The sequence below is a fragment of the Gobio gobio genome, assembly GCF_949357685.1.
Source record: "Gobio gobio genome assembly, chromosome: 17".
In the NCBI taxonomy this organism is placed as follows: Eukaryota; Metazoa; Chordata; class Actinopteri; order Cypriniformes; family Gobionidae; genus Gobio; species Gobio gobio.
In genome coordinates this window covers 6,264,191-6,289,128 of record NC_137110.1, presented here as the reverse complement: position 1 = coordinate 6,289,128, position 24,938 = coordinate 6,264,191, and the positions used below count along the sequence as shown (strand labels likewise).

Sequence of the window (24,938 nt, the reverse complement as noted above, 5' to 3'; positions counted from 1 at the left end):
AATGCTAGATGACATTCGTCAGGTAAAAAAAATGACAAATACTGTTCGGTTTCTCGCAGAAACCCATCGTTTCGTGTCTTAAGATATCAATGTGTCGCCACGAGCCGCATGGTTTAATAAGGATTCGTGTGTCTATGTGTTTTTACTCTCATTGCTCTCATACTCTAAAATATCCCCATTGACATGCATTATACGACTATCACACTGCAACGGTTGGAGTTAAAAATCTTCATTTGTGTTCTACTGAAGAAAGAAAGACACCTACATCTTGGATGCCCTGGGGGTAAGCAGATAAACAAAAAAAAATAGTTTTTGAGTGAACTATCCCTTTAAGGCTACATCTACACTAATCCAGATAGATTTGAAAACTGAGTTTTCGTTTCAAAACGCTCTTCGTCCACACTAGCGTTTTCCAAAAGTTTCTCATCCACATCTCATCTCATTCAACAAGCTGCGCATGCGTAAAACCTCATAAAAGCTCACTGATCAGCATCATAAAGTTATCACACAATTCTTCTGGCAGGATCATTTTATTTAGCAAAATATCTGATGCGTCCAGGTCGCACTCGGTCAACCATTATTATGTTTGGTCTAAAACGCACTCGTGTTTTGCCACAGGACAGCAAATGCAAGTACATTTTCTGTCATCCTTGCAGGACTGTGATATGAAGTGTGCAAAGTAACATATTTTAGCAACTGTGTGAAAGTGAATGGCACATAACTCTGGCACAATAGCGGTATAAACATACATATCTATTGGTACAATATGCGTCACATGACTAAACACGTGTCATAATTTTCAAATACCTTCACAGTCCACAGTATGACGCGAAGACAGCTTTTTCAAATGTATCCGCTTTGGAGAGCATTATCAAAAAGCTACGTTTTCGTTGACTTAAAACGCCGTATCAGTGTGGACGAAGGACAAAACGGAGAGAAAAAGATGCATTTTCAAACGAAAACGTATTAGTGTGGACATGGCCTAAGTTGCATTTGCAATGCATTAGCTGATCATGCACACCTGTGTTTGTGTATGCTTCTCTCCTGGTAAGTGCATTTCAAGTTACATTTGATAAAATCATCTGCTAAATGACAGCATATTAACAAATAAACCTCACAAAACTCACTTTTATGTGTTTTATTTTAGCACCACTCAATACCACTTTGCTGTATTCTGTATAAATCATTCAAAATAATCTGCCAACTGATTCTTCACAAGTTTAGTATGTTGCTACCCAGGGATGTGAAAGACTAAAAAGTAGCTTGTTACCATGGTAAATATTTGTTTTTTGCTGTGTTTATTTTTTATATAAAGTAACATTCTATAGATAGTATGTGGTTGCTAAAAGGATGCAAAAATGGTTAGGGTATTGTGGTTGCTAGATGGTTACTTACTGGCTCAAGTCAAAAGAATCAATCCTAGAGTCTATGATATCCTGAGCCCAAGCTAGATATGGCCCCAGTCCCTCCTTTCAAATAAGGGTACGTTTACATGACAGCGATTTACTCAAATGGGAAAAGTTTTTTCTTTCTACAGATGACAATGTTATCAGAACGCCAGACAGCATGCCAGACAAGTAGTTGGCACTTAGTAAAGAAACGCGCATAACTATAGACTAAACACGTAATACACATGCGACGTCACAGTTTTCACAGATAAGCGTTTTTGTAGTTTACACTGAGACGAAAACTTGCACTTTAAAACATGTTTTTTTAAAAGTTCAGGCCACCAAAACGCCACTGTCGTGTAAATGAACGGCCAAAACGCATAACATGTTTTCTGTTTTTAGTTGAAAACTGTTGTGTAAACGGCCCCAAAGTCTATGGGATTTATCATCCACCAGTCTGATTGCTTAGAAAAGAAAAAGCACACATCTCCTCAACAGGACTCATGATGATTTCAGGTATCATTTGCATGTTTGAGGGTTGGGGGCTTGATTAAATGACTAACCCTAACCTAATAGTAATGAAGCTCGCCATAGAAAACACCACTAATAAATCAATCAGAAAAGCATATTGAAGAGGCAATACAGGCAGCCTCTTTCCCATCTTCACTGCGCCATTGTCAGTGCCACTCTTCAGAAATTTTAAAAGTCCCCTTGGCAACACTTCATTGCACATATCAATTTGGCTCACGGGAATCAAAACCAATATGAGTTGCTCAAATACATTCAATGCTGATGAATGCAAACACAACAGTGACCTCAACTCACACTGTTGACACTGAAAAATGAACCGTCAATGCAGTGGAAGAGGGCAACCACTAACATGTGACCTTGCTGTCAGAGCGGAGGGTTGTCCCATCTGATTGTGGCATTGAAGCAGGGGGTGGATTGACACAGCGAGGCAGAGAAGGGTCCATATGTGAGCAGACCATCTGTCACAGATTGCTATCGGACATGCAGGGTCAAACACACAGGCCAATGTAGAACGGGTGAAAATAATACTGTTTGAGTTTTAAGAAGATTTACCATGCAGATGTATGGATGGAGGTGTGTATAAATGCATATATATACACACAGATCAGACATAACATTATGACCACTGACAGGTGAAGTGAATAACACTGATTATCTCCTCATCACGGCACCTGTTAGTAGGTGGGATATAAATTGGGCAGCAAGTGAACATTTTGTCCTTGTGGCGAACAGCGAGGCCGAGGGACCGTGAGGGCGGGACGAGGCGGCGCTCATCAGGGAGGATGAGCGCCAGCTGCGCGCCGCAGCGATCTCGGCCCTCGCGGAGGAGTGAGGGACTATAAAGGAGGAGCGACGACAGTGAGGGACGAGAGAGGACCAGGCCTGGACGTTTTTGTTATGTGCACGCTGCAGTCGTCCGCGAGGGGCTGCAGCCTTTTTGTTTTCATTTTGTGTTTGTGTGTGTGTAGGCGGCAGTCGACCGTGAGGGGCTGTCGCCGCCATTTTATTTTGTGTTTATGTTTTATTAAATACTTTGATTGTTCGCCGGTTCCCGCCTCCTTCTTCCCGTACAAACAAGTTTTACTACAGTCCTCAAAGTTGATGTTGAAAAATGGGCAAGCGTAAGGATTTGAGCGAGTTTGACAAGGGCCAAATTGTGATGGCTAGACGACTGGGTCAGAGCATCTCCAAAACTGCAGCTCTTGTGGGGTGTTCCCGGTCTGCAGTGGTCAGTCTCTATCAAAAGTGCTCCAAGGAAGGAACAGTGGCGAACCGGCCACAGGGTCATGGGCGACCAAGGCTCATTGATGCACGTGGGGAGAGAAGGCTGGCCCGTGTGGTCTGATCAAACAGACGAGCTACTGTAACTCAAATTGCTCTAGAAGTTAATGCTGGTTCTGATAGAAAGGTGTCAGAATACACAGTGCATCAGTTTGTTGTGTATAGGGCGGCATAGCTGCAGACCAGTCAGAGTGCCCATGCTGACCCCTGTCCAACGTGAGCATCAGAACTGGACCACGGAGCAATGGAAGAAGGTGGCCTGGTCTGATGAATCACGTTTTTCTTTTACATCACGTGGATGGCCGGGTGCTTGGGATGTGCAGAACAAACAAGTCCGATCCATGGAGGCCCATCTTGTGCCAGATACCACAGCACACCTTCAGGGGTCTAGTGGAGTCCATGCCTCGACGGGTCAGGGCTATTTTGGCAGCAAAAGGTGGCATTTTTTGGTACTTCCAAAAATACCATGGTTCTTTTTTGGTACTTTTTTTATAGGTGAAATCATCAATCATGAAATGAATTTCAGTACTAGTACATATCAAAATTCTGATACCATCACTGAACCATGGTCCCGCTCCAGTACTTTTTGTAAGAGAAAATGGTGAGAGGAAGGAGGTGAAGGCCACATGGTAACGGTGCTTAGTTTCTGAGAGCAGCCCGAGCACTGGGACTTGGGGAATGGAATAATAGGAGGGGGTCTCGGCTGATGGGAAACATCCCTACAGGAAGTGACAGCTGAGCTATACTGTCTGCCCCTCCAGTCAAATAATTTACTGACAGACTGTCGGAGGCTTTTTACGATGACTGTGTAATGACGGAGAGAGAAAGAGGTATGAAAAAGAGCAAATCTTTGCAGCTCAGGGGAAACTGCAAGGCGAAAAAAGAGACCATGTAAATATTTAACTCAATCATTACTGATAAACTACAATATTACTGTTAGCAGATCGCATGTCAGTACTGGATTTTTACAATTTCTAAAGGAAAGGTCCGTGCAATGGTGCTAAAGAGCTGTGGCCCGTTGTCAGGGTGTTGCTAAGGTATGCTGAGTTGATCTTAGAACAGTGCTATGGTGGTTAGGATGTTCTGCAACAAAATGAAAGCAAAAAAAAAATGGGCATGACAGTTTGGAATAAAAGTTAAAGTAAAAAGCGAATAACTCTCCAAAGACTAATCCAACCGACTGCAGTTTACTAAGCTTGAATGACACGTTTGCATTGATGTGTTTAAAAAGAACATGGGACTCTTATGACAAATGCTTAATGGTTAGCCAGAGAAGTTGAAAAATATGGATTTCATGTCACTGTCCAGCTTTTTGTCATGCCTACTAGAGCTAATCCATATGACAGCAGATTTACAGTCAATAAGTTTTTCTAGTTGGTCACTCTCTCAATTCTGAAGCATGTTATGGATTAGTTAGCCATTACAGCAGTTTTCTTGGCTGCAATTCTCTCCTTATGACAACAACTACTGCTGGAACCCAGGAACACATATCTATCTATTAACTAGGTAAAACACATTTTTTTCTGCTAAATTTATGCCAATGAATTGCATATAGACATGATAATTTTCCCAAAAACCCCAAAGCAACCACAACTCATTACCCATCACTAACAATGCCATAGCAATGACACGGTGATATTCAAACCATTAGCAACTATATCTTGGCACAAGAATGTCAGTGAGACTTTGGGCCCTATCATACACCTGGTGCAAGTGTTTGCGTACTTGCGGCAAGTGTTTTTTACTAGTTTCAGCTCAACGCAGTTATCATTTTCACATCCAGTGCCACATTGTTTAAATAGCAAATGCACTCGCGCTCATCTGTTCACCCATGGGCGTGCTGGTCTGAAAACCAGGTGTGTTCAGGTGCATTGTTGGCGTGTTGCTATTTTGAGGAACTGAAAACGACTGCGCCACTGACCAACAAAAACCTGCTCTAAAGTCAATAGCGCAGTATTTTTTGTGTTATTTAAAGGGCGCGTTAGTAATATGTGCCTATAGGTGGGTGCACAACATGTGTACACTATGCTTATTACACACACAGAGATGCGCAGCAGCACACAAACATTTTTAAATATTAAAAATAAAAGGATTCCTCTCTGGAGAAGCGTTCATTTTTTCAGCCATGTAAATAGCAAATCTGCCATGGTGCAAGAGCAACTGGCTTTTAAAGGGAATGGGAGATGAGACTGGTTTATTGCACGTTATGCCCAAAACACACCCATTATCTAACTTATTATTTTTATCTTATCTAATTCTAGGGGATACGGTGAATAAGTCCCAAAAAGTCAGCGTATTCATTAAACTAGAAAAAGATTTGGACACGCCCTAAGTGCACCTGCACCATGCACCTCAGACCATGCGCTTAGATTGTTAAAATAGGCTCTTCAAGCTCTTTTGACTTGGGCCAGTAAGCAACTACCTAATAACCACCCAGAACACCCTAGCAACCACATAACACCCTGGTAACCACCCACAAGACCTTGGGGCGGCGAGTTCTGCACAGGCAAGCACCACTTGTTTTGTGTTTAAATAAAAGTGAATATCTAGTTGTTTTCTATTTTTTAAATCTATTTATGTGTGATAATCAATTGTTGCATGTTGCACAAACAGGCTGATCAAAATCATCACTTCCTTACAAGACGAACAAAAGAGGAATAACAAAATCACAAATGAAAGTGTATCACAATTTAAGCGGAGTTCACCCAGTTTCCGCAGGATTTTGAACAGATTGTGAAATGGATGCTTATAATTACGAATTATGAACTCGGGTATGAATGATTACAACAACCTCCTGAGGCAATCATCTACACATTAGGGGCTCGGGAGGAAAAACGCTCCAGTGAGAATGAATAAAAAAAAAAACATGCAGTACAAAATACAAAAGAAAAGTGGCATCAGCCAGTCGTCTGGAGGTATCTGAGACAGCGGTGCTACTATTTCAGGAGCTGTTGCTTTCGTGAGTAACACCTCCAGTCTAGTGAAATGTATTAGCAAGAGGATTAGGCAAAAGAAACTGAAAAACAAAACAAAAAACAATGATACAAGTTATTTTTTTGATTTCCATTCATACAGAGCACTCTGTTTTTCATAAAGAACAAAGGAAAGCATGACAGCTGAGTGCAGCGTTAGGTGTAAATGAAGAAAGAAACGGCAAGAGAGTCTCAAAAAATGTGTGAAACAAGTGCGAGACGCTTCAAAAACACTCCCAATCGCCGCAAGAGAGACATGTTTTGTCTCCATCCAAGAGTATCAATGCTATCAGACTCTGATGAACTGCACAGAACAACAGGAAGAGGGTGATACTCTAATTAAGCCTTGATTAAGGCTATTCCTATTTCATTTATGCAATTAAGAAGCATTTAATCATATTCATGATTAAGACTGCTAAGTAATTCATTGCACTTGTAACCGGCCCTACTCGACCCGCTTCGATCGGGATTCGAACCGCCGTCTCCGGCATGAGAGGCAGATGTTCTAAAAAGGATGCTAAAGGCCGCAGGCTCTAACGTTAGTTGTTCATGCGCCTCTTGAAGCCAGGGGCGTGATGTTTACTTGCACAGCTCTTACTATCTGGCCTCCGTTACAACCACCACCTTAAGCCTCACCCCCATCCAGGTCACAGCACCAATGTAACCTCGACTCGTTTCGATCGGGATCCGGCATGGGAGGCAGATGTGCTAACAAAGATGCTCCATTACACACTGACCATATGAAAACTCTACATTCAGACCCGGTTTCACAGACAGGGCTTAGATTAAGCCAGAATTAGGCCTTTGATTAGGGCATTTAAGTAGCTTTTATAAACGGGCCTTAGAAAAAAACATTACTGGTGTGCATCTTGAAACAAAACAATGGAAGTGACATATTTTAAGATGTGTCAGTGCAAGTTTCTTTCAGTTAAAACAGCTCAAACGTACATTTTAGCCTGGGACTATGACCAAGGCCGCGTGTCCACCAAAGCGCTTTAGCCGGCTAGGAGCTCTGCTGAAAACGTCTCGTTGTGGCGCTTGAGAGCGTTTCGGCAGTGCAGCGTTTTTTTTCAGTTGAGACTCTTTGCTTGATATGATTGTTTGTCCCGCCCCTCCTCCACTCTGATTGGACGGCTGGGTGAAAAGTGACAGTGATGAGCGCTGCGTTTGGCTCAAATTGAAAACAATTGAATACGCCAGCCAGCCGCGTGAAAAATAGCTTTGGTGGACACGCGGCCTAAGCCTTGTCTGAGAAACCGGGGGTCAGTGTTTAAATGCAAACATATTGGAAAGTAGGTATTTTAAAATAAAAAAATTAAAAAAAATTCTAATCAATTAAAAATTAAATTAAAAATAAACCAACCAATAACAAATCATCCTCATCATTTTATTCCTATTATTATTATTATTATTATAACTGAAATTCTAAAGAGCATCTTGCACAATTGAAAAAAGGAAAACCTGACCTTTTCTTACAATTTGATTTAGAAATAGTGCTGTTAAATAAATATTTCCTCTTCATTTACTATACGTGACATGCCAACTGACCATTTAACACTTGACCAGGGGGGGGGGATTTTTAAACACTTGTTTGCTTGGTTATTTTTTTAATCAAGTAGTCCAATAATAGCTGCCACACTCCACCAAACAGTGATTTCACCTCTGACAGGTCGTGGCTTTTAAATTCAAGCTGTTTTCCTCTAGAGTGTTTGTTCCTATTAGCGCTACACGTCGGTGGAAACAAAGTGCCACAAACTTGTCCTTTCACCCGCCACACACCGAAGACGGGACGTGCTTTGCAGGTTCCATTTTGTTAAAAGCTGCATGTGTCTGTTTCAATCTCTGTCTAGTGTGAGTTCAGCCACTTAAACGAGTGAGTGCCTCTTCACAACTCCGTATCCCTCTTTCAGAACAAAAGACGCCTGCAGCGGCAATTACTTGCTCTTTTAGCCCGAGCGTCTGCGGTCCTGTTCACAAACACACCAGAGGGACAAAAGCAAGTGGAGGAATCCTAATTTAGCTTAGAACAGTTTGAGACCACTATTCCCCTGACTGTCCCTCCCTCTCTCGCCATCTCTGGCAAGACTGATGTGATAAAGTTGATCAAAAGTGACCTGGTGCTATTAGCAGTGCCAGGAGAAACTCAGTGGGCAGCGGCGCTCTGAGATGGCATCGTCTATGGACCGCTGCTACACTGAGAGATGGAGAAACAGCAGCATTTTTTGTCTGTAAAGGTCGACCTGAAGATGGGGAGGAAGCAACCCATGATTGGCTTAAGCAGAGATAAGAAGAAGTATTTTAACACCCCCAAAATTACACACTTCATCTTTAAGCAAATGAAAAGGCCTTTAAAAGTCATGCTGGCATTTCGCCTCTATTGAAAGTAATAATGATGACTAGCAAATTTAATGTGGACTACAGTTCCTTGCTCATGCTGACATTATGGAGCAAAGATCGTTCATTAGAGAGCCTTGCATCGTATATTACTCATTAGAAATTATGTTCTGGTTTTGTGAAGTAACTTTTACAGTGGCCCCAATAAGTACTTGGACACTTAAAGGGATAGTTCACCCAAAACTGTAAATTCTGCCATCATTTACTCACCCTCATGTCGTTCCAAACCCGTAAGACTTTCGTATTTTTTTGTGAAATCTGAGAGATTTCTGTCCCTCCATTGACAGTCTATGCATCTACACATGGACTTAACCGCTCAATTCATATGGATTCATTTTTCGATCTTTTTATGAACTTTTTGAAGCATCAAAGTAGTAGTTGCGTTGCTGTCAATGGAGAGACGGAAATCTCTCAGATTTCATCAAATGAAACAAAAGTCTTATGGGTTTGGAACGACATGAGGATGAGTAAATGATGGCAGAATAAAACATTTTTGGTGATTTATCCCTTTAAGTGACACTTAAACATCTCTGAATGTTTAGATATATTAGGATACACTGAAAATATTTTGATAGAGAAACTCAGAAATAGCTTGTACATTTCAAAATTAATTACAAAGAAACGGCAAGTAACATTGCATTAAACATAAACATTTTATAATAGAAAGACTGAAATAGCATTTTCTTTGAAAACATACTCCAAAATCTTTGGATATTTACAGCCAGATTTTTCAGTTTAATACAAGGCTTGAAACGTGCACTTGGTGTGATGTTTTGTTATCCAATGTAATCACATTCAGACATTATTAAGTGTCGCTTTATTGTCCCAATACATTTTGGAGACACTAAAGCAGTGATCTTGTGTTGTATTTTTTATGCTTAAATATCATTTATGCACCAAATGCATCAAATCAATAAAATAATCTACTAAATGACAACTGCTGCATAAAGCCGGTTTGAATAGCTATCAATATGACAGGTAATCTCACCACTGAATTGCATTGTGAATTTATTTGTTACTTTACGCCGTGGAATAGAAGAAAAAAAAATTCAACTGGCACACATTCTCAAACGCACTTGGAACAAGGTAAGTTGAAAACAAATCTGAACTACCAACCTAAATCCATATTTTATGCATGAATCTCCAATCAAATTATCTGGGTCACGGTCTGAGGTTGTTTTTGAGTGCTTTTCTCCAGCCGCCTGAGACTGAGAGATTGAATTGAATCAAATCCAATCAAATCGGGAACCACATACTTCAGAACGCAGAGCAATGCAGGAGGTCCAAGCGGAGCCATTATGCCTGCTAAAAGCTAATATGTGAAATATATATATATTATTAAAATATCTCCTGTTTCTATGATAGCCTTGTAATTTTGGATGATCTATAGCATATTTCATGTTCTACTAGCTTTTTATCGTACAGCTTTAGTAACTTTGTTTTGGTAAGTGTGAAAAAATTAGCCGCTCTTCTGATGTAGGAAGGGGATCTATTATAATATTACCGCCCCTTAATCAAAGTATAGGTCTCTGCAGGATAGTAATAGGAGTTACCAGATCAGTAGGCGAGGCCATAAACAGAGGGGCGTTTTCCACTGTGTTACCTGATTTGCCCATGTCATAGTGTGCGGGTAAAGTTTAGGGGTGGGGTCGGGTGAAGGGGATCATTTTCATTGCATGATTTATAAACACCCATCAGTTTTGAAAACACCCACAAATTTAGAAATGGCCAATTTTGTTCCGCTGATACCCCATACCCCCTTAATCTGCACATTTCCATCCATGGCGCTGACAGACAGTTCCATATTAGCATAGCTGCCTCCCTCAGTCAGTTGTACACTGTCCGCCATTTTCTCCACGCTCAATCATCTATAGACAGCTTGTAAGCAATGCAGGTGCACTGCCTGAACATGGGACAATTAAAGTTAAAGCTCAAGGACGGATCAGTACCAACTATTCATGATCCAGCTTACAGTAGGGCTGCTCGATTATGGAAAAAATCATAATCACGATTATTTTGGTCAATATTGAAATCACGATTATGTAACACGATTATGTAACACGATTATTTCACATGACTTTGGGAATGTGTTGTATTTATTAAAAATACACCTTTCAACAATTCAATTGAAATTGTAACATTTGTTGTACTTTTTGAACTATTAAAATAAATAATATAACATATATTCGAATCAAAGTATAAAAGTATTCACGTAAAAATGATAACCACAAATAAATAAGATCAACAATATGGTTTGGCTATGCTTTTCATGTACGTCTAACATTAGTTTTCAGGTACAGAAATGTATCAAATGTAAAATAACAAATAACAAACATTGCATATTTGAGTGCATAAATTAAAGATTAATCCTATTAAACTTACAAAAGCTATTCAATCAAGAGCGGTGAGTGATGTCCTTGTCTTTTGTTGTTTGACATTAAACAGACAGCAGTAAAGGCTACTGCCCCTTTAAGACCTCGCGTCTTCTTTATCGACTGTATAAAGTTCACTTAAGGCATATACAGACTATGTCTGCTAAGATACTCATCAAGATGGACATGTTGACATACGTTTTGTGTGAGTTTATCCGTTTAAGAGCAAGACTTGAAAGAGAACTCAATATTTGCGCGCTGAGAGACGTGTGCGCGCTCTCGGATGAGCGCAGAGACACATTTCCTCACAGCGCGCGCGGCTTCTCATTCTAAAGCTAAACCCTAAAGCACTAAACCCGGGTGATGACGGTGAAAACGACTGGTCATATTCGAAAATATGGCAGCACTCGCAATCTCGCATGCATTGAACAAAGTTTACAAAGAGAGAATTATTTGAAAAATATGAAGGAAAAAAAGGACGTTTACACGGCTCCCCTGCTCTCGTCAGTTTTTGTTTCTTTATTAGATTGTCATAGGTCACTCTGTTTAATTTTCAAGTGGTTAAACAAATTCGTGGTGTTCCCTTGCGTTGCAGCCACTACCATGTAGCAAATCTTAGCATGTTTCTGCTCGTCGTCTGATTCCTCGAAGCCAAACTGTTCCCAGACAACGGAGTTGGTTTTGCCTTTTTTGCTCACCAAACGCTGCTGTAACTGCCCTCCTTCTGCCATCTTTACTCGCGCCGAGTTTTTAAATTCCAGCGGATGATATGCACATCTCACGACCTGAGAGAGATTTGTGGGTTCGGGAGGGGCGGATGTGCGCGTGCGCGTTTCATTCAGAACGCAAGGCAAAATAATCGTTTTTTCTCGATTGTACTATTTTGGTGATCGTTGGGAGGCAAAATCGAAATCGAAATCGAAATTCGATTAATTGCACAGCCCTAGCTTACAGTCTCCCAAGCAATACTGGTCACAGCAGTAATGAAAGGGAGAGCGCACACTTTATAATGCTTTACCTGAGTTGTTTTCTGGATATAAAGTTTACCAGTTTATTAGTTTAACCAACCCTACCCCACCAATTGACCTATCGGTAAGCCCCGCCCCCCTTAGTTACTGTTGCTAACTCGGACAAACAAACAGAGTTGCTATATCTTACAATGACAGCTGCCAGTGTGAAAATCTTATCCCGAGATGTTTTTGGACACAGAATGTAGCGTATACCCCGTCCGAATGATGGTCAAACTCTACTGATGGTTTATCAAGTTTATTATGTCCTTTTTCACTCCAAAAAAACCATCATAAGAGCTGAACAAACAAAGCATAAGAAGTGCGCATTAACGTCTCATTCACAAACTATCTCGCTCCGTTGCTTTACCATTAACATACACAGCAAATTACACAAAAACACTCATAAAACTAACAGTAAACAAACATACACAGACCGTATGCCTTTTCGTGGGTGCAGTTAATAACTGGTAAACTTTGTATCTGCAAAACAACTCCGATAAACTGCGTGCGAGCTCTTCCTTTCACTTGCCGTAGACTATAATACCCATCAAAATAGGAGTCCTCCTTAGTTAGACAGATAATGTAGACCTTAAACATATTTAAAATTAAATTAATTTACATATAACCACTTTAATATGGAGAGACACTGAAATGTAGACCTTCGTGTTTTTGACCTACAGTGTTACATGACTTGAGAACAGTTAGTTATTACGGTTTGTATGTTAGCAGGGACTTTAATTGTAACTTAATGAGAGTATAACAAACAGAAAATCCTCTCAGGATCCCTGGATTCAGTGTTATAGTACCTCAGGCACGACATTTTAGCATTTTTGTAGCATAAACACCATCAAACCGATGAGAGCTTCGGATTTTCCAATGTTTCTCTCTGGCACTGAAACCTATAGATGTCTGAGTTCTGGTCCCAGCGCAACTGATACTCAACTGCTATTGGCTCATCTGCGTTCGAGGGGAGGGGCTTACCGATAGGTCAATTGAATCTCCTCTCTCTTCTTGAAAGAACAGGTGGGGAGAACCAGCTCATTTGCATTTAAAGGGACATACACAAAAACGGTGTGTTTTTGTTCACCCCCCAAAAGTGGCAATTTGAACAGGCAATAAAACATGATCTGTGGGGTATTTTGAGCTAAAACTTCACACACACACACACACTCTGGGACATCAGAGACTTATTTTGCATTTTGTAAAAAAGGGGCACAATATCTCCCCTTTAATTCATTATTTCATTCAGTTTTATTCTGGGGTGAAATATGACCCAGCCATGATTCGTGAGATTCACTAATCAATTCTCAAGCGTCAACATTTATCAAGAACAATGAATTGGTAAATGAAATACTCACCCCATTGGCTTTGCTCAGGGCCTGAAAGTAAATGCTGTAGCTTTTGGCTGGTGACAGCGGTGCGTTCCAGTAGCCATTATAAGTCTTGTTGTCTCCTATAGTAAAGGGCTGTACTACAGCAAGGCTAACAGGGGGAAGTTCAGCAGCGAAATAGTGAGGTGAATCCAAGATGGAGGCGTTTCTGAAACTAACAGGAATGGAGAAACACTCCAACACATCGGTGGCTCTGCGGACTTTCTTCTTCCGTTCCTCTTGAACCACCACTTGATAAGCACTAGAGAAAAAATAAGTTGCATTAATGTACTAAATATCAACACGAGGACATAATATGCCATTAATGTAGGTAAACAGTAGGACATGACTTCATTTAATCCTTTGGGAATGATAAAAACTACCCTTTGTCTTGAGAATAACATGCACTGATGAATTGTGCACAATGAGATCAGCAGCATGTATTAGGAAAAGTAAAAAGGGTTCATTTTGATTTCAAGCACATGTTTAAGCATACTGCAGGAAATATCTTCATCTATAGTGATGGCACATCCAAAGAAAGAGAGAGGCAGTTGTGCCCGAGGCAATTTAACAAGCCATTAAAACCATCAAGAACATCTCTTCCTGTAGCTTTCTAAGAATCACAGAAGGCGCTGTCAACCATCAAGAATTCTCTAACGCTAACAACTGGCTGCTAAACATCTCTATTAAACTTTCTTTTTGGAGAAAAAAACCTCTTTAAACCTGCATGAGACCCAGAAATACACAGCTTCTCCTCATGAGAGGCAGGCGATGCGGTAGAGTGCCAGCAGAGGGAAATCTCTACTACGGTAATTAGCTGGAGGGAGGTGTGCATGGGGCTTTTTGAAAGTGCTCATCATGGGGAAGGATTGGAGAGAGGATGTGTGTGTTTCAGTACACGGTGAATAGATAAGGACATTTTTTGAGCTCCCTGTGCTAATAGTACTTGTTTGCAATTATGTGGTCTTACGCCAAGAACATACTTCCCAATTATGTGCAATTAGGGAAATGTATGTTTCGGCGAAAAGACGTGGCAAATTATCCTAGCCTCTAATCTGGCATCTTTCATAGGGGATAATTTCCCATGACCAAAGAGGCCTGCCCGCTTTTCTCTTTCAAATATTCAGGATCTCCATTTCAAACTAATGGCTTTAAGTGCACACTGGATGTCGTGTGTTGTGTGTCCGCTGTAACCCTGGTCGAAAGCTTCTGTAATTATAAACAATTTTCAGTTGCGTATTTTTTATAAAGACGCTTATGGATTGCCAGGGTCATATGCTTTATACGTAGAGCACACTAACAATGGAAAAAAAACATCACTAACAGTGGCACAATTATTTTCCCACTTGCATATTACAAAACCTGCATCAGTTTTGTAGGTTTTGGTTTTACCCTTAAAATATAATTAATTAATATAATTAATATAATATAATTAATTAATATAATTAATATAATATAATTAATATAATATAATTAATATAATATAATTAATATAATATAATTAATATAATATAATTAATATAATATAATTAATATAATATAATTAATATAATATAATTAATATAATATAATTAATATAATATAATTAATATAATATAATTAATATAATATAATTAATATAATATAATTAATATAATATAATTAATATAATATAATTAATATAATATAATTAATATAATATAATTAATATAATATAATTAATATAATATAATTAATATAATATAATATAATTAATATAATATAATATAATATAATATAATATAATATAATATAATATAATATAATATAATATAATATAATATAATATAATATAATATAATATAATATAATATAATATAATATAATATAATATAATATAATATAATTTAATTTAATTTAATTTAATTTAATTTAATTTAATTTAATTTAATTTAATTTAATTTAATTTAATTTAATATAATATAATATAATATAATATAATATAATATAATATAATATAATATAATATAATATAATATAAAACCTGCATCAGTTTTGTAGGTTTTGGTTTTACCCTTTAATATATATTAAATATAAACATGCAACAATGAATAACAATTATAAAAAAATAAATATAAATAATATAATTAATATAATATATAATTAATATAATATATAATTAATATAATATATAATTAATATAATATATAATTAATATAATATAATATAATATAATATAATATAATATAATATAATATAATATAATATAATATAATATAATATAATATAATATAATATAATATAATATAATATAATATAATATATAATTAATATAATATAATAGGTTTTGGTTTAACCCTTTAATATATATTAAATATAAACATGCAAAAATGAATAAATATAATATATTATATATTATATGTTCTATTATATTAAATGTATTACATTATTGTTATTACAGTGGAATTATTTATATTAATTATATTATTTTTTTTATAATTGTTAAATATAATTAATATAATATAATATAAACAATATAATATAAACAATTAATATAATATAATTAATATCATATGATATAATTAATATAATTAATATAATATAATATATAATGTAATATATAATATAATATAATATAATATAATATAATATATAATATAATAAATATAATTAATATAATTTAATATAATATAATATAATATAATATAATATAATATAATATAATATAATATAATATAATATAATATAATATAATATAATATAATATAATATAATATAATATAATATAATATAATATAATATAATATAATATAATATAATATATAAATGTAATACTGCATGCAAAAGCAACTCAGAATAGAGCATGCAATCAAATGATTGAGCTAATTACTGATGGGCTCCCATTGCACATCAACTGTGCTGTTCTTCCAAGTCAGTGGCGACTTGCAATTTCGAGAATTTGCCAAAATCTGTTGCACATTCACAGACTGAATTTCCACACAGAGAAAGACTGTTTGCGTGCCAAAACACAGCCAAATGGACCAAGATCCCCTCGAAGGCTTAGCATACAAATGATGCTTATTTGAATGACTGCATTTAAAAATCCTCAGGACCCCGAGTGAATCAACAGTAATGCACTTCTTCATTCAGACGATGAGCTGGACCCCTCTTGGATGATTGGAGAGGGGGATCATGGGTAATTTCGAGTATTCTTGTCGTTTAACGTGTTTCGCATCGGTCTGTAGATTTGAAAAGAATTCTTAAAGGATTTACACAATCGGCATGTCAACGAGTATCCACAGTGGATGTTTGGTCCTGCAAGGGGACAAACGTTTAGGCTCCTAACCTCATTCATTTATTAACAGCAAAGTACGATTTTAAATTCACTCATCGCACCCTGTCCTCTATATTCACATTTGAATAAAAGTGCCAAAAGACCACAATTGACAAGTACTTTCTTAGACAAACATGTTAACTGCATACAACATCAATAAAGGTAAAATAAATAAGCAAAATGCTTTGGTCTGGCCAGAGGCATGATGAGAGCGGACTCACCTGACAGGAGCCCCTCGGGATTGGGCGGGTTTTAAGAGGACGGTGATCGTCGTGTCCGTCTCATTGAGAGGAGCGTCCGTCTCATATTCAGGCATGGATGGAGCTGCAGACACAGAATTATGCTAAAGGACACAGACTATAAAGAAATAAAGGATATAAAGAAAGCATGTACTGTATAGTTCTGAAGACCTCATCTCAAGCGACAAGGACAAATGACAAATGGAGGAACGGATGTCTAAAAAGCTTCTCTTTTCAGTTTATGTAACACAAGCATGAATTAACTATATTTGCAAGTATAAAATGACCAATATTCACCCTTTATTCAAACATTATATATTAATATAAATTGTTCTGTAATAATAATAAAAGTTGTTGAACGATTTTGTAAGCATATTGCATAGTACTTGTAGTCAATTGTTTTATTTGTGATGCAATTAAACGTGACAAATTGTGCGAAGTCCTTTTTGGCCAGGCTGACATACAAATAAATGATGAACACATGCAAGAATAAGAGAGAACTAACGAAATTATAAAAATAATTATAAAATAATAATATAACATAATATAATTAATTTAATATTATTTAATTCATATAATATAATATAATATAATTAATATAATATAATATAATATAATATAATATAATATAATATAATATAATATAATATAATATAATATAATTAATATAATTAATATAATATAATATAATATAATATAATATAATATAATATAATATAATATAATATAATATAATATAATATAATATAATATAATATAATATAATTAATATAATATAATATAATGTTATATTATTTAATATAAAAAAATATAATAATTAATATAATATAATAAATATAACATAACATAACATAACATAACATAACATAACATAACATAACATAACATAACATAACATAACATAACATAACATAACATAACATAACATAACATAACATAACATAACATAACATAACATAACATAACATACATAACATAATATAATATAATATAATAATTTTTGGCCAGGCTGACATACAAATAAATTAAGAACACATGCAAGAATAAGAGAAAATTAACGAAATTTTAATATCTAAATCTATAAATTATAAAATATAATTAATATAATATAATTAATATAATATAATTAATATAATATAATATAATATAATATAATATAATATAATATAATATAATATAATATAATATAATATAATATAATATAATATAATATAATATAATATAATATAATAATATAATTAATATAATATAATATAATATAATATAATATAATATAACATAACATAACATAACATAACATAACATAACATAATTAATATAATATAATATAATATAATATAATATAATATAATATAATATAATATAATATAATATAATATAATATAATATAATATAATATAATATAATTAATATAATGTAATATAAAAAAAATTGGCCAGGCTGTCATACAAATAAATGATGAACACATGCAGGAATAAGAGAGAATTAATGACATATTAATATCTGATTATGTTGTAGTCAATGTATGCTTTTTCCTGTGAGCTTTTTGTTTTTCCATGCATTTAATTGCATAATAAAATAAAACCTGTAGCTTAAAAAAAAAAAGTTAGACAAATATTTTAACCAAGTTCAGTGTTTTGTTCTTCCTTCATATAAAAAATAAATTAATAATAATAAAAAAATACATATATATATATATAACCAGACATCCCTTTTGGCCACTGCTGTATGAATGTTAGATTGTAAGTACTGCTCAACTTCTTGACTGTTTTTATAACTGAGAGAAGAGTCAAAATTGTTGTCTGTGGCAATCCACATCATGTTATAAAGTTTAGCTTGTTTTGAAGCCTGAACTCAGCTGTCATTCAAACACACAATGATTTAATATTATGTATAATTAATATTCATGCTTTTGTAAAAACATTTATTTCCCAGTATTTACTCCCGTGAGAAAGCATAGCGTTTGGAAGCCTGACTCAGAGGTCATTACTATGTAATCATACTGAAAATGTCACTCTCTCATTACAGTGTTTAGATTCAGTGAACAATACGCTTTTAATAAATGGTGTCTGGCGTGCTGCACAAATGCCACGTCATTATGAAGCGGAACGAACTGACAGCCGCGGGCCACAGAAATTGGGCTGAACTTGTGGAGGATGTTGTTTACGATTCATGTTCTCATTATTCCATTCACTTTACATTAACTGTATTCCGACGATATTTATGCCAATAACACAACACGCTAATGAGATTTTCGCTCCAGCAAAGCTTCTTTAAGATACAAGAAAAAGTCAAAATGACAAAACTAATTATGCAAATTTCAGAAATGCAAGTGATAATTAGGTAAGCAATCAAATGAAGCTTATTTAACCCCGTCAGTTCATGTTCCCTGAAATAATTGAATACATTATCATCAGTCTGTCCGACGTGAATACTCCAAATCCATGAAGAACAAATGTCTGTCACAGATTGGAATTGTGTATAATTATAATGATAAAATACCCAACAATCTGCACCAAACCCTTGCCTGAAACCCTCACCTGCGATCTTGGTGGCTATACGGGTGGTTACGGGTGGGCCGAAGCCTTTGTTCGTGCTGGCTTTCAGAGTAAAGTAGTATGTGGTGCCAGGATACAACCCAACGAAGAGATGATGGGTCTCATTTTGGAGTTTGAACACCCGGCCACGTTGTGTTGTCAAATCTGCACTGGGGTCCAGGGAGCCAAGAGCCTTATAGGTGATCTAATGAAAGAGACGAGTACATTCGATTATTACAATGATAAGAGTCGCGTAGATGCAATGGAGACAAAAGCATGCATTCAAATGTATTAAACTAAGAAATGACAACTATGACATAGCTTGTTACTTTTGTACATTTGTATCACTGAAGAGACAAAGTCATACGGGTTTGGAGGCCGAGCAATTAACAGAGAAAATCATTTCATTTTTGGGTGATTTTTTCCTTTAAGCATTATTTTTAATAACATCAACCTTTCGAAACACAAAGAGCATTTTAGCACTGAACGCTTTTGTTTTACTGGATCTCTTTCAGTTACTTTGCCTTTTCTGAATTCATGTTCTCTCCAAATAATTGACCAGAAACGCAACCCAAATACAATATGATGATTACAATGGATAACAAGCACGTTCACAAGCTGCTTATTAAAACACTTTTACGAGGATCTGCTTCAAACATGTACATTTTGGAAAACAATATCCAGCTAAGAATTAACACGCCCCGAAACAATTAATAAACTAGGTTACAGATGACCATTTTCATGCTAAGACGCACATACGTCATATCTCAGGGGAGGCTGATGGAAATTGATGGCCACAGTGTGTATGGGCAATCAAAACATTTTAGCCCTGACGTTTCACACTTCATAACTCCATTCCACAATTCAAATCAAATAAATTGACAGCTGGGTGCCTGGCAGGCCCGCTGCCTAAAAGCTTTTCATGCATAGTGGAGTGATTCAGAATGCCCTCTAAACACACACACACACACACACACACACATCCGTGACTGTCCACTGACCACAGGCAACAAAACAGTCAGGGGAAGCAAATCTGCACATTCAAACCAAATATCACTCCAGAAAATCCACACACAGACACAAACATGAGAGAAAGATGCAATGACGAAACTTTTCAGACATCAAAATAAGACATGTTGCCATTCTAGTGATTCTAAAATTAAAATGATGACCCCTATGCTGCTTTTTTTGTCAATTTGTGGAGCCTGACACCCCTGCTATACATTTTACACTACCACTAGATACAGCGTGTATATATAAAATATAAAAGACGTGCAGTAACAATATCCAAATACAGGTTTTCCTTTGCAAACTAGTATCAGTTTAAACTTTCATGCTGCTTGTTTTATTTCATGTCAATGGTTGTTTATACTGGAACATTTTTATGCTTTCCAGTGGCATAGTTTTGATTTAATATGCTATCATGTTTCATGTTCGGTCAGTAAATCACACAGTGCCACTGAGGTGTAGCGGAGCGGCCTGATGTAATATACTGCCAAACACAAGTTTACATGTTATGGATTATAAATCAGTCTTAATAGAGAATTACAGCCTGGATTTTGCTTTTACAGCTGACAATTTACTGTACATGTGGACTGAAATGTTTAAACCCTCTTCATGCCTGTTTGGACAAACAGGTATTTCTCTCTCTCACCGTTATAAACAAAAGGCTCAATTCAAAAGACTTAGTTTTGCTCTTAAGTCCAGTTCAAACGTACCAGTTTGATTAGAAATTTTGTTTTCAATTCACAGGATTTCCTGTAAATGAAAGAGCATTAGAGATTGATGGCAGGCCTTTTATTAACGGAGCTTTTAAAATATCATCTATTGCCTTGAGCGTAGCTCCTCTGTAAATTTGTGCCCTTGTTCGGTGTTAATATACTCGGCCAACAGCGGGTCATATTGTTCTTTACAGCCCAATGAAAAAGAAAGCATGAGTTGGCTGAAGGGTATTGTTCATGTAATATAGAGGCAGCTGGATATAATTCAGCTGTAAGCTGCGTTCAAGATGTTATGATACAAGTTCATATATACAATTACAAAGTATCAACAGAGTACAAAGTATCTTAAAAAGTAGACAGACAGATAGTCAGATGACAGACGATAATCAACAGTCAGACGACAGACAGACGATATCAACAGACAAACGGACAGACAGACAGACGACATTGACAGATAGTCAGACGACAGACAGACAATATCAACAGACAGACAGACGATATCTACAGACAAATGGACAGACAGACAGACGACATCGACATATAGTCAGACGATACGACAGACAGACGGACAGACGATATCAACAGACAGACGATATCGACAGACAGAGGACATCGACAGATAGTCAGATGACAGACAAACGATATCAACAGACAGACGGACAATATCAACAGACAGACGATATCAACAGACAGACGGACAGACAGACGATATCAACAGACAGACAGACGATATCAACAGACAGACGGACAGACAGACGATATCAACAGACAGACGATATCAACAGAAAGACGGACAGACGATAAAAACAGTCAGACGATACCGACAGACAGGGGACATCGACAGATAGTCAGACGACAGACAGATGATATCAACAGATAGACGGACAGACGATATCAACAGACAGACGGACAGACGATAAAAACAGTCAGACGATACCGACAGACAGGGGACATCGACAGATAGTCAGACGACAGACAGATGATATCAACAGATAGACGGACAGACGATATCAACAGACAGACGGACAGACAGACAGACAGACGACATTGACAGATAGTCAGACGACAGACAGATGAGACCAACAGACAGACATACAGACGATATCAACAGACAGACAGACAGACAGACAGACGATATCAACAGACAGACGGACACAGACAGACGATATCAACAGACAGACGGACAGACACACAGACACACAGACGATATCAACAGACAGACGGACAGACAGACAGACGACATTGACAGATAGTCAGACGACAGACAGATGAGACCAACAGACAGACATACAGACGATATCAACAGACAGACGGACACAGACAGACATACAGACGATATCGACAGACAGACAGACGATATTGACAGACAGACAGACAGACGGACGGACGGACGGACGGACGGACGGACAGACAGATAGATAGATATGTTGTTTGACTCTGTAAATATGAGTATTTTTCATCTTAACAAGAGAAGACTTGGGCACTCAAATTATTACTTGTCATTAAAATGTACAAGTACCAGGCATTTCACTTTTGACAATGTGTTCTGCACAAAATTGAGCAATTTTTCCATATTCCAGTCACTAAATGGATAATTAAGAGGAAAAAAAAAACATAACAAAACAAACACAAAAAAAGAAAATAGAAGCTCAAAGGCCAGCATGGAGATCAATAGATATCCAATAACTCTGTCACCACTTAAATGTCCTGATGGGGAAAAACACAAGGCATGACCAATCCTGCAGAAGACTGAAAGTATGAAATGAAGAGGCGAGGATGGGGGGGGGGGGGTGTCTATCTCTTGTTCTCATCTGTCCTCTCTCTCTCTTTTCAGACTCTGTTGTCAGGGGAGACAGGAAGTGTTGGCCAGGGGGCATTTGATGCCACGCGACAGGCTGCTAAAAGTGGCCTAATGCACTACTGAACGCACTGTGGCTCTCTGTTAAAAGAGCCGCTTGAGTTTAATTGACCACAGCTGATTTGAAAAGGGTTCATTTCCCAGTTCAGTTTGGCAGCGGAGATGGGAATGCGAAGAAAACAGCCCTGTTTGTGGGAGATATTGGATTTATGGCTTCTTTGCTTTAGCAATAAGGGGGAAAAAAGAGAGATGCTGTTCCAAAATATGGTGAGCTGCCTTTTAAGGCATCATGTGTGCACTAGCAACAAAAAGGTTCCAAAGGCAACTTAAGTGCGCTGCCTCTACTACTTTGTTTTGGCCAAATGCATTGTGATGCAAAATGCAATAAAAGTTGAGTATTATACCCATTATTATGTAGTTTATGCTTATTAGATGCAACATGCTATCATCTCAAGACGAAGTTTCTGCCTATATAAATTGTTCCTAAAAAGACATTTATAAGGAAAGTAGGCAGAAAATCAGCTCACTACACTTTGGTACCGGGATAAAGTCTCTTGTGGCACTGTCATACAGTATTCCTTTTCTCATGTAAAAAAAATAACACAGTAACAAAAAAGGGCACCCTGACAAAAACAAACAAACTTGCAAACGCATTTACATATACATCTGACACAGAGAAGTACATCAATGTAGCTCAAAGCAATTCAACATCTAAAATTCCTCCTGTATTGACATTCAACCCTGTAGAAACGATTGTAAATTGTTCAAATCCAAGGCAACTGTTATCAAGAGTTATACAAGCAGATATGTGAAATGCAAAATTAAAAACCCATGCTGGATTGGTTAGTAATTCTTCGGCAGGCGCCTCGTTGAAGCCAGCCATCTCCTGAGATTTACAGTTTGTAAACAGACATGCTGAGAACAGAATATTTAGTAGTTTGTAAGTTTGAGGATGAGTTTTGAGGGTATGGGATGCCAAAAAGAAATTAGGTTACACAACATTTGGTGTAGAGAATAATGTGTTATATTCAGGGTTGACATTGACACCCGGCAAACCCAAAAATACGGCTGTACTTCAGCAGTGGCGTATAACGCAACCACTCCTACAGGCCACTTTGACGGGTTGAATTTTATCTATAATATACATTTTTTAATTATAGTCTTTTAAAAAGGCATCTGAAATAATAAACGTAGTGCAATGTAGTGTTGTCAAAAATATTGATGTTCTTTAATACATATCGATACGGAAATATCTGAAATATACTCATTTCTTTCTTGCTCTCTCATCTCTCCGACAGTGAGTTACACACAAACCCGCCTCCACTCACTCACTTGTTTCATTTGCTCCGGATAAAATATTGTTGGTGTTACAGGGCTTGAATTTCACCGTATTGTACATCATTTTACTCATTCCCGCAGATTTTGTGCTTAAACCCGCCTCTCAGTGCTAAATTGAATAATTTTTTCAGTGATTATTGCACTTAAACAGTAAAATACACACAAAATAATGTCAAAATGTCGGTCTTGGCGAGTATTCACGTAAACGCAGTCAGTTCTGGTTTAACCCTATGGGGCTTCATCGGAATGGTCCGAAACTTGGTGACTTTATTGGTACTTAGTTGGTATATGAACAGGGGATAGGATTTGAAAAGTCTAAGTGGTTGTAAAAAAATAGTCACACTCAGGAAAAATGACCCCCATAGGAAATTAATGGGAAATTGGCAAAAATATGAAAATACAGAGTTTTTTTGTGCATACAATCTACAAATCAGCCAGGATGCAGAAAAAAAGGACTCAACAGTGAAGGGGTGAATCTCTAAAACATCAAGAGTGCAAAACAGACAAAAAAAACTCACACACACACAAAAAAACAATTAGCTTTTTGAATGGCACGTGTTAATTTGTGTGTGCGTGTGTTTTTGTGTGTATAAGTGCGTGTGTAGGAGAGTTTTTTTTTGTCTGTTTTGCACTCT

The 24,938-nt window shown here is 36.7% G+C and overlaps 1 protein-coding gene across 1 annotated transcript in view; it reads right to left on the bottom strand.

Annotated features, from left to right (window-relative positions):
* Window positions 1-24,938, bottom strand: part of ptprt (protein tyrosine phosphatase receptor type T) — a gene marked incomplete at its 5' end in the record, with an annotated part of 383,008 nt that overhangs the window by 117,521 nt on the left and 240,549 nt on the right. Inside the window, 3 exons of the mRNA XM_079841650.1 lie at window positions 13,307-13,580; window positions 16,832-16,934; window positions 19,390-19,591. Coding sequence (XP_079697776.1) covers window positions 13,307-13,580; window positions 16,832-16,934; window positions 19,390-19,591 — 579 coding nt within the window. The remainder of the gene's footprint in view (window positions 1-13,306; window positions 13,581-16,831; window positions 16,935-19,389; window positions 19,592-24,938) is intronic.